This window comes from Acipenser ruthenus, chromosome 17 (assembly GCF_902713425.1).
Source record: "Acipenser ruthenus chromosome 17, fAciRut3.2 maternal haplotype, whole genome shotgun sequence".
Taxonomy (NCBI): domain Eukaryota; kingdom Metazoa; phylum Chordata; class Actinopteri; order Acipenseriformes; family Acipenseridae; genus Acipenser; species Acipenser ruthenus.
Window position 1 is genome coordinate 31,694,417 of NC_081205.1, and position 12,320 is coordinate 31,706,736.

The 12,320-nt window shown below is 38.2% G+C and overlaps 1 protein-coding gene across 3 annotated transcripts in view; it reads right to left on the reverse strand.

Annotated features, from left to right (window-relative positions):
• Positions 1 to 12,320, reverse strand: part of LOC117423618 (DIS3-like exonuclease 2) — an 84,139-nt gene that overhangs the window by 55,864 nt on the left and 15,955 nt on the right. For all 3 annotated transcript variants that reach the window (XM_034039677.3, XM_058990399.1, XM_058990400.1), the window contains exon 6: positions 7,119 to 7,320. In XM_034039677.3, the coding sequence (XP_033895568.2) occupies positions 7,119 to 7,320 (202 nt within the window). The remainder of the gene's footprint in view (positions 1 to 7,118; positions 7,321 to 12,320) is intronic.

Here is a 12,320-nt window from a genome sequence, read left to right on the forward strand (position 1 = left end):
AATTACTTCAATTGAAGTCACTGTTTGTCAATTAAATTGGCTTAAAATGAAAACAGGTGAGCAGTCCCAACAATTATATCTCTAAAATACCAATTCCTTCAAAAAGGTAATACAGTAAATAATTACATTTAAGAGTGAATTCGACCAAGAAAAAGTTAAACCTATAGTAAAAATATTTGCTTATAAAAAAAGACAGTAGATTCCATTAACAGCATGTAGTAAGTACAATAAACGGAGAAGAACGATTTAAAAAAAAAAAAAGCAATTACAAAAAGCGTGAACACCTTTAAGAGTAAAATCAAGCACAAGATACAGAAAACAGTTAGAATTAAGAGCAGTAGTAGACTATGGAGCAGTTCAGTGCAGGTACAAGATGATGCTGTACTGGTACAAATCAGGTGCCATCTCGTCCAGTATAGTCTATACTACAGATATAAAGCAGTACGATTGTGGCTCCCATTTTCCTCTTTATGCAGTTACACTAGCATGTGTATTCTCATTACTGTTACTACAGTACCAAGTCATCTGTAGTTTTGTGTTCCACTCAATAACTGCCCATTTTAACCACATAAACCAAAAGCTAAAGAAGCAAACTGGTACAGAAAAACAATCTTTTGGAGGCCTTTCAAAACAAAGCCCCAAGGCCAGAGATGCTGCAGTTCACACTACAGTAAGGATCCATTAATGGGGATAAATAAAACCACCCCATCAAAATCTGCTAGTTATTAACAGATGCTAATTAAAATACAACAAATGTTTATTATAAATTATCTGTTGCCAGTTAACACAATTATTTATAAAATCTTATGTTTACAAACACACACTTATAAAGGTTTGTATTTATTTATATAAACTGATCATCAGCTAGCCTCTATTTGATTGATGCTCTTTGTAAAATCACTGATGTGTGTGTCTGAATAGTAATGTGTTAAAAATCTGATATTTAAAATCAAACATGTTCTTGGAAAGTCATGAGAGCAGATGTTAAATGGTAAAACATGAGAAAATATGCTTTATTACAATAATAATAATAATGATAATAATTCTCTCATAAACAAACAGCCATGGTCCTTAAGCTACTTCTATTTTGGAAACTTGGTTATGAAAGAAAAAAATTATACATATGAATACCACAGATATTACCGCAAGCTCTGAACAAGACTGAACAGCTCATCCTCCAAGCACAATTTCAAGGTAACCAAAAATAATTATTTACAAAGTGTTGCATTAACAAAAAATTGTTGGAGGCTCAAAACACCATTATAGACAAAGTTGAAGATGAATCATCTTTCTTACAGAAAGCACCAATCACACATGTATAAGGAGCACCAACAGCTTAGTACAAGGTACCATTACTGAACATGTATGAATCTTTCATGGTACACGCAATCGCAGAACAATGTGTAAACAAAGTCTGCATGCTTTTGTGAGGAGTTGTGTGCAAAACGTCACTACCAGGAAAAAGGTTCAGGTAGGGCAGAGTCTGGAAATCTGTGCTACTCTGTCATTCGTCGATAGACAGCTGACTTGCAATCTGGAATAGAACACAGCTTTACCTGTGAAGGTAAATGTGACGTTGATCTGGCATAACTTCTACTGTACTGAGATTTGGAAATTCTTTATTGATTAATGGGTGGGGATTGAGAAACAGACGATAAGCCATAAATATAAAAAACATTCGACCAACAAAATTGATGAAGTGACTACGTGGTTCACACTGTGTAGACATTATAATACCCAGCTATAATACAGTAAAGTCTTTCCAATATTTCTTTAGAGGCTTTCAATAACACCTGCCCCAATGAATAGGCCTACTTAGTGAGTCGAGCACTCCAGTCGAGTTTGGATAACCATGTACAGTTTGCTGGAGAAGCAGAAAACTCACGCCGAATTGAAGCACTTCTGTTAAGGGTATCCTGTCATGAAAATGACAGAGATACAACAAACTTTAATAGAAAGGCTGGGAAACTCCCAGGTCACACAGGGCAGTGAGCAGATAGCTGACTATGCCATTCCCCCATATTTCATTTCCAAGCTCTTGGGTATCAGAGCAGAAATGTTGGATTGGCTCTAAATTCCCAATAAATGGATAAAGTTTAGATCACTAAACGGAGCACAAAAAACCCCAACTAAGATTGGTTCCTTCCAATGACCTGCTGTCTCTGTATTCCATTTTGATAATGATACTGTACCAAAGCCCCTCCATGAGAGGTTGTTTCCAACTGCCTGGGTTGGGAGACCTGGTTGGAAATAAAAATCCCTTCTACAGCCTACACTGGCACCTTGAACGACTTCCTCCGAAATGGACCAAGACCTACCAAAACTCAATTTAACATGAACACATAAAACTCAATTCAATGAAAACATTGTGCCAATGATAGAAGCTGTAACTTGAAGTTGAAAGGTTGCCAGCCAGCTAAAGCTAAACCAAGCCTCTTTGAGCAAAGCTATAATTAATAACCAACGACAAATAATAATAAAAAGATGAATGTATAAATAATGTATTCAATTCTTAGCTGGAAGAGAAGAGAAGATGAAAATGCCTAATATAAAAGTTATTTCTGTCGCTGGACACTATGGCACATACATAACAATGAATAACAAAAATTTAAAAAAAAAAACTCCATGCCTTACAAAACACTAGTACACACTTCAAATAGCAGGAGTAACCCATTGGAAGCCAATACTTTATTTAAATATTAACCTGAGCAGTACTTCTAAACTGATTGGCCTCAGTTTCTATACAGCTGTTCTGTTGGTTGCCATTTCCAACTGGCAAATCACCACATATTAGTTTATAATGTGCTCCAGCGCAGGTCTCCGTTTCTTTACTCAAGGGCTACGGTTACACTCATTAATTCCTGGTTTATTTTTTCTGTGGATTTGGGTAATCCAGGGACCTGACCCTAGCTCATACTGTTTTTTTTTTGTTTTGTTTTGTTTTTTTAGTGCTCAGTTTTAGTTAATATGCAGTAGTATGTATACATTAAAAGCAGCTTTTAAAAATGCAGGTCTTCCGTCAATCCTTCATTGTGCGGAGTTAAAACCGGCATCAGAAAGAATACAACTGTCAGGGCTCCCGAGTGGCGCATCCAGTAAAGGCGCTCCTCGCAGGATGTGCCCTATAGCCTGGAGATCGCAGGTTCGAATCCAGGCTATGTCACAGCTGACCGTGACCGAGAGTTCCTAGGGGGCGGCGCACAATTGGCTGAGCGCTGCCCGGGTAGGGAGGGCTTAGGTCGGCAAGGGAATCCACGGCTCACCGCGCATCAGCGACCCCTGTGGCCGATAGGGCGCCTGTGGCTCTGCAGCAGAGCCGCCAGATCTGTGTTGTCCTCCGGCACTATAGGTCTGGTGGCGTTGCTGTGGATCTGCAGTGCGAAAAATGACGCCTTGGAAGGAGCACGTTTCGGAGGACGCGTGTTCCAGCCTCCGTTTCCCGAGTCGGCGGGGGGGGTTGCGAGCGGTGAGCCGGGGATACAGATAATAATTGGGCTTGCTAAATTGGGGTGAAAACCGGGGTAAAAATAATTGGCGACGACTAAATTAAAAAAAAAAAAAAAAAAAAAAAGAATACAACTGTCTCCCCCGTTCGGTAAATACATCAGAGAGCGCAATGAAACTGTAACAATCCTTTGCACCTCCTTCAATATAGACACCTCCCCACCCACCTTGTGAAAGTGACTAAAATAACAAACAAAACATAAACATGTAAATTGTGTTTTTTCCCCATGAGCGGAGAGAGGGGTAACAACTGCACCTATCATTGCTACAATATTATTTCTCTTTTGAAATCCCCCCAATAAAAAGGCACTTATCGTCCTTTCTTGGTTACGACAACAGATCCTGATGTCAGAAGACGACGCTGGTGGTCTAGCAGTCATTCTGAAACCAGAATACTGCGACATTTACCAAATTAGATTTTTGCAAATACCCTTGACCTTGTTACTGTAAATGTTTCTTTTCTTCTAGGAAAACTACTCAAGCTGCCAGTGTCACACGTTTAAAACAGACAGAAAAGAATTTCCACAAGTTAAGGCTAAATGCTTCCTTTCAGAAACACAAATTGGGTCGACAAACACATCCTCTAATACCATGCGTTCTCCGTGCTGTCCAGAAAGTCCTTTCGGGGAATCGAAAGACTGAACCACAGAAACTGGCCTTTGCAACTGGTTGTTGTCCTGTGTTTTAGAACAGTAGTTTTGTGTTCTTTATGCACACAAAAAGCACTTGAAGTCTAAATTTGTTGTTGTTGTTCCTCTGGTTCAATAATTAAAAATGCACTAAATTTTACCTGTGATCTCCCTTTTGTCTCAAATCATACACTTTAAGCTTTTTTGCATGGCACGATCCATGGTACTTGGGCTAAAAGATCTTTTATGGTAGCCGTGGACTTTCAAACGACACATTGCAACTTTCTAACCCCCAAGATGGGTTTACATGCAACCACCCTCTCCTGGACCACTCTCACAATCACACTTAGAACAATTCAATTGCATCTGTCAGTTCCTTTTTACATCCAGCCCAATTCCGGACCTCACCTGAGCAACCCAATAAACCCGGACCACCCGCTCCCCCTCAGCAATGAAGTCACCTAAATCAAAGCCGCCAGTGAGGAAACAGGAGTTTACATGATCAGTCCTGCTTTTGCTTTCCAACTGTCAGCTGCTACTAATTGTAAAGGCAAGGAGAGCAATGTTTAAAACCTATTAAAATTAAGAAACAGGCATTTTAAATTACTTGCACTCTCAAATTACGAGAGAGCAATTGTTCGATACAGGTTAGGTTTTTTTCTGTCCTTTATTAAAAAAAAAAAAAATGTAATAAAAAAAAAAAAACCATGGATTGCGACAAAGTGCACAGGGTGTTTAAGAATGAAAAAGAGAAGTCACTGGCATGCGTGCCAGTGAGTATACATTTCATTGCAATAAAGAAGGACAGTATAGGATAAGTGAAACTCGAATTGCGTTCCAACTTTAAATATATAAATTTCATTATTGAGTGTACACAGTTGAGTAATGGAGCATTTTAGAATTTGTGATTACCAAAGGGCAAAAGAATTTGAAAACAGATGCTAATTGAAAACTGGCACGTAAAATGTTTAAAGAAACTATCATTTTTCTTGGACTACTAAGGATTTCATAATCTGTCAAAAAAGTTAAATTCTCTGGGAAACTTTTGTTCGAATGCACCTGTTTCTAAAAGATGCTTGTATTAGATCCATCTGAAAGATGCCATGTGTGAATAATAATAATAATAATAATAATAATAATAATAATAATAATAATAATAATAAATAAAAAAGTGGGTTTTTGGGTTAACTAGTACAAACGGATTATTTTTTAAGTATCGTACTCAGAATGCCTCAAGTCAGACTTGGACCAGGAGAAGAGTGCACTTAACACAATCACTTCTTTCATCTGCTACTTTCATTCAATTGTTTCATGTTCCAAATCAGAGCTGACATTTTGGGATCAGTTTCAATATTATGCTGTGCCTGTCACTAGCAATTAATGAATCATGTACACCAAAGCTATGTGGAGATCTTTTGGTATGCAAGCACCAACACATCCACTCCCAGCTTGCAAGTAAGTAAAGAGGAGAGGAAAAAAAAAAAGAAAGAAAAACACAGACCAATGTTTTTACTAGAGCTGATCTCCTGCTTAAGGTAAATGGTCAATTTGTACTAAAACAATAGCAGAATATCAGATCCGATTTCTTTCCCACTCTAAACTACACATTGAGTTTTTTTTGGTTTTGTGCAGTGTTTAAATTCTTTTTTTATATATATATTTACAGCAATGAATAGCTAACAATTATTCCCCAAATATAAATTACTAATTACTATGAAAGTACAGGTGCCATAGCTATGTCCAACATATCCCTTTTGCCAGAGACAATGATGTAAATAATAATAATAAAGGGAGGGATATAAGACTCCTTTTGCAGAGCAGTTTCACCCATTCCAGGTTTTACCACGAGCTTGATTAAACACAGTGAGTTACAAGCTTATTAAAACACAGTAAAACCAGGAATGGATCAAACTGCTATGCAATGGGAGTGTTATTTCCATCCCTGTAATATTATTATTATTATTATTATTATTATTATTATTATTATTATTATTATTATTATTATTATTAATAAATTATTATTTTTATTATAGTATATTTGCTATTAATAACCAAGCTAATACATATAGATCCTTATTTTTGTCCAAATACAAATATCATCATCAAGAAATATCACTCAAAACAGGTAAAAAGGAGACCCCTCCATTCCTGGCACAAACTAGCTAGGCTGACGGAAATGATCTAAAACACAGCAGTTGTGTTTATTCATTTATGATTTAATCACTTTGTCTAAACCAGAGCCAGGTGGTTTCACATCTCTTGGCAGAGGGAGTGGAGCTTGGATGTGTTTCACAATAAGGGTGAAATCTGGACTTTCCTTCATATTGAAGTCCCTGGAGACACTTCATTCTCTCCTGGGAGTAGCAGGCACAGAGTGTTCCCCCCCCCGCCCAAAAAAAAGTTCTAACTCACGAAGGGAAACAAGAACAGTTATCACGGCTGACACATACTGTGTAAGAGGCCGGAAAGACTTTGAGATCACCAGGCGATGTCACTGTGTATCACCAGCGAAAATCCGGGATTAACAAAAAGATACCAAGTAATATCAATTGTACTTTATCTGCTAACCAACACACCCATTTTAGAGTCATGTCACAGCTGGTAATCTAAACCTCATTAATATTCCTAGAGGGATTTTTTCTTAAATGTACATTATTGCAACAGACAAAGTAAGGGTGAGTAATTGTTAGTCCTAGACAAATACTTGGTTTTGAAACAGTATAAACTGTCTGACCTGTTCATGGTTACTTTATACTTCTACTTGATACATTTTTTTTTTCTTCTGCATCTCATTATTATTTTGAGAATGTCTGACCGTTCTGTACAACCTGACATGTTTAACCACTAAAAATCCTCAAAAAGTAGGTGAAGAATTTCCAGGCCAAATTTCAACAAAGTGGGACAAGTTGCTAAAAACATCACTGTGTGAGATGTGTACAGGTAACTCCACTATGAAGTGGTGTGATTATGACCCATCAGGCTTACCTGCTGTATTGAGGTTTAACTTCTTCACGCTGCTATGAAGCAGACTGGATCCCGGCCCATCCTTGTCACTGTCAAACTGTGCGTCAATGATGAGATCTGGACTGCCTCCTTCTACTGTAATGATGCCTGGAGCTGCACTGCCCGCCCGCTCACTGGGGCCACCTGGGGCATCAGAGTCACCCTCCTTATCAGGCTTAATAACCTGTACAAGAACAAGCAGCATTAAACAGAAGAAACTTACACTGAAACAAACACGTCTCACCCCCAAACTCAGAGCAACTAGCAGAACAAGGCTCTAAAATAAAAAAAAATACCACTATGTACAGCAGATAGATGCCAATAGGCAAATTAAACTTATACTTGCATTAATACATTAGCAGTTACCAGGATTAAACCACTGTGCTTCTGCACAAGTCCTGCGATTTCATATAAGAAAAACATTTCTACAAATATCCGATATTTTTGGTTAAAACTAAAAAGCTCTTATCCTCATTGCCGTTTAAGTACCTATTCCCCTGTGCGGTCTGCCGCTATGTTTTAACACACTTTTAAAAAGCCGAGAACTGCACACCTGGGACAAAGCGCGCACTGTTCAGGAAATGGTCTGCAGCCAAAAAAAGCAATTGAAATTTCCACAGTTAACTGGAGTTACTGGCAACAAGCCCTTGTTTTTTTTCTTCCCTCTTCATTACAAAGCCATAATTGGAACTTGTCACATTAAGAACAATTTATGGAAGTTCTCCTGGTATATATACAGTACACACACCAGTGGGAACTTCCTTGTGGGGGTGTACTCCATCCTAGTGTCCAGATTTATTTATTTATATAATGGGAGAGGAACTTCTGAAGCCCAGCAGTGACATTTCAACAAAGCCTTTGAAATAGGATTTTTCTCATACTGTACACTGTCTGTGCAATTCTGAGAAAAACAAAACAAAATACAAAAAAAACGTGCACAAGAAACCCAAATACTAGGACACGCTGCATACCGGCGTGTCGACATCATGAAAACGCCATGCTGGCACATGAAAAAGGATGACGAGATCATGGAAATAAAGGGATACAAGGTATTTTTGGTTATGCAGTACTCCTCGTTGCCTTTGCATTAAGGAACTAGTCTGAAATGTGCAGTACTGTAAAAAACACGACTATTTTACATGAAAAATACCAGAAACCAACCGTCCACAAACAAGTAGGTGATATTATGTAGGACGTAAGTGAAGCAGTGTGTGGATGCAGATACTGGTTCGCAGTTCTCTTCTACAGTGCCTGCCTGCCCACACACACACAGTGGCATTAGTTTTAAAGTACTGTTTTGTAACTCCAAAAGTAATTAATTCAGTATCTGAACTAAAATCTGAGGGTGGGATAAGGTTATTTGGGAGTGTGAAGTCTAGACCTAGTGCGCTCTTAAATTAAAAAAAAAGGTTAAAATGGTGTGAATTGCATAATAATGCTATACATCCATAATAAATAAACTATTCTATAGCAATAATGGATCAAAATAAAAAGAAAAAGCATAGGATAAAATCTTGTACATACAATCCTACTTCCTCTTGCCTTAAATGGACAGTACAAAGACTAAGCACTTGGTGAACATGAAAAATGATATACTTGTAGTCTTCACCTGTAAATCCTTCACTACTATTTCCTCAATAAAGTTGAACACTGGGCTTAAGTAGAGCCTTTTGTTGCTGTGCTCGTGTTTTGTAACATTGGGTGCATCTACCAACAAACTAAAGGCACTCATTGACCAGCCTTTTAAATGCAAAGGCCGTTTCAATGAAGACTGTTGTGCAGAATTTAAAGTGCATGTGGAACATAACTGCCCAGCTGTTCCTATTACTTGAGCCACACCGTACAAGTTATTAAAAGAAAACGTGGTCACGTCAAGTCGTGAGAAAAAAAAAAAAAGACAAACACCCACACATGTCAAACACACAACTACGTTCTCTAAAATATTAAGTTAAACCAGGATAAAAAAAAAAAAAAGCACCCATGCAAAGTTCTTGGAAGATTAAAATAAAACAACATACACTTCATAGGAACATATTTACGTTGTGTTATGTATCGCTGCGCTTTAATGAAAGCTGGCAGATTTGACACGCTTAAGAGTCTTTAGTGAGTTTTTTTTTTTTTTTTTTTTAAATAAAACTGGAAGAATTCAGTCTCCACCTTGGCATATCACAAACAATTTTGTTCTGCTCAGTGCCCTTTGAAAAAAATTATGAAAGCCGCTTGTAAAGTTATGGAATAAATATCTTAAGTTAGTTATGGAACTACAGAACCAGTTATTGTGTGGCAAGTTGATGCTAAATGAGAGAGTCAGGCTGAAAAGATCAAGTTTATTAGGGAAAGGTGCCGCGGACAAAATACCGGCTGCATAAATATTACAGAATTTTGAGAATCAAGCTTTCCAGCGTGATTTCTTTTTTCTTTTGTAACTTGTGCACAGAAAGGGGGTGGGGTTGGAAATGTTGCTTATAAATGAAAACATTTAACAAAGACAAAGTGGTTTAAACACGTCATTCGCTATGTGGAAAATAAACTGATCACATTGGCAGAGTCCAGTCAAATCAGATTTGCGTCTCCGCTATGGAGGGTCAATGTATTTATTTAAGGAGCCAGATTTAGAACTGCTGTTATTATAAAAAAAAAAAAAAAAAAAAAAAAAAAAAAAGACCACCCCTTAAACCCTTCTCACACTGCCGCTTTGAAAGAACTCCAGTCCGAATAGAAAAAGCATCTGCCTTGCTGGTTAGGAAACCATTTACACGATGCAAGTTACAGCTATGTGATGTACTACAAGCACTGCTGGTTCACAAACAAATAAAAACAGATATTCTTGTAGATTTTGTTGAGTCTAATGTAAACGGTGTTACACCTACTGACATACCCAACTTTGTTTAAAAAAAAAAAAAAAAAAAACAGATTTCATAGAAGGATTTTTCTGGTCTGCGATGAGGTTTCCAGAGAATTTTTAGGACTTTCCATTTGGGAGCCCAACTGTAATGATCTATTACCTAGTGGAAATGTGTGCGAGTTAAAAACCCTTGAATTGAAAGCTATCAAAAATAAAAGTTAGTTAATTTATTTAACCAGGAGATTTACCCGTTGAGACTGAGGCCTCATTTTACAAGGAGGTCCAGGAAAAAAATTCTGTAGTTACTATCTATATCTACCCATCCATCTATTAATACATGAATTCTTGATAAACCTTGATTAAGCCAATAATGCTACACAAAAGGCAAATGTTAATACCTTCCTTTTATTTTTTTAAAGGTTATACGTTATAATTTAATACCAGTATGATATATAATACACATATAAAAAGCAGATAGCATTTCAGATAATACTGTACCACACAACACGTTGGCTTGAATTGTAAAAGAGGTTTTTAAAACACATGTCATACTCATAAGGAACGCGCCAACCAATTTACAGAGAGACATAAAACAGATTCTGAACAAATAATGAAAACCTGGTCCTGGAAAATTATAGTGTAGCATGGCAGGTGCTACAAAGCCTTGTACATTTGCAATGTTTGTTTTGATTGGATTAAATTAATTTCAAATCCAGATACGCCAAATGCTTCGGGCCTCCAGGGAAAAACTGATGCAAATGTTGGTGGCCACATGAACTCAAGGTGGGACTGCAGCCAAAACTCACGGCTCAAATGAACCTTTTCAGAACACTGACCGTGGCTGCGTCTCAAGATTACCAGCATTATATACTTTGTCAAACAGCCAGGAGGAAGAGTGATACGAGCGAGATATTTATAGTGAGGACATTTCATTAAGATGATCTATCTAGTTCTTCTACCAACCTGTCCGCGCAGACACTTACTTGTGCTTTAACCACCAGATTCAAAATACGACGAAGAATTACTTCCACAGCTATATAAAGTGTCACACAGTATGTTTAGCAATGCTAATAGAAATGTATGAAATTCTATGACAAATGTTTAGACTAAATGCTTCTCAACGTCCAAGAAAAAAAAAAAAACTTCCAGCTGACACATTTGTCAGAATTTGGTAAGCTTCTTTTAGTATCACTGAAGAATTCCTTCGTTGCTACAGAGGATTCTCTTTGTAAAGCTAACACACATTTTTGCTGCTGAAGCTGAGAAAGCAGTAGATTTATTTTTAGTCGTTGCCAATTAGTTTTTATTATTTTCTCCCCAATTTGAAATGCCCAATTATTTTTAGGCTCATCTCACCGCTACCACCCCTGCGCTGATTCGGGAGGGGCGAAGATGAACACACGCTGTCCTCCGAAGCGTGTGCCGTCAGCCACCCGCTTCTTTACACTCTGCGGACTCACCATGCAGCCACCCAAGAGCTACAGTGTCTGAGGACAACGCAGCTCTGGGCAGCTTGCAGGCAAGCCCGCAGGCGCCCGGCCAGACTACAGGGGTCGCTGGTGCGCGGTGAGCCGAGGACACCCTGGCCGACCTAACCCTCCCTCCCTCCGGGCAACGCACGGCCAATTGAGCGCCGCTCCCGTCCACGGTCTGTTGTGGAATAGCCTGGATTCGAACTCGCGACATCCAGGCTATAGAGCGTATCCTGCACCTAGAGAGTGCTTTTTACTGGATGCGCCACCTGGAGAGCCCCTAGCAGTAGATTTTTATACATAAAATGTAAACACTCACGCATAAAATCAAGTCGGAAAGTAAAAGCTAGCTAGCTAGATTATATAAAATACAAAATAAACATTTTGACTACATCCCTGCATTTGAGGTACATTCTAAACCATCAATAATATACAATGATAGATATATAGATATATAGATATATAGATATATAATGTTCCAAAACTCGAGTCAGAGAAAAAAGGAAATACTTGTAAGGAACAGGAACACTCCCATAAAGACAGGGATACTTTTCCATTTCTCGGGAGCTCAAGACAGTAGATGTCATTAATCAAACCTATGTTAGACCCCAGCCAGTGTTATTAATTACAAGGCAGCAATTTAAACACGAGTCACTCAATGATCTGATAAACCACAATGGAAGGAAGGAAGGAAGGAAGGAAAGGAGGGGCATTCCTTCAGTCCTCCACTTCTCCCCATGTCTTGGTTTTTCTAGCAGTGACAGTGACCAGTTTGTAACCCCTGTGGACTGCTGATGGGGAAGGGGTCTTGATTTCTCCACAAAGGGCTCCAGCTCAGGGTGTGCTGTAAACAATTCGTTTTAAAGG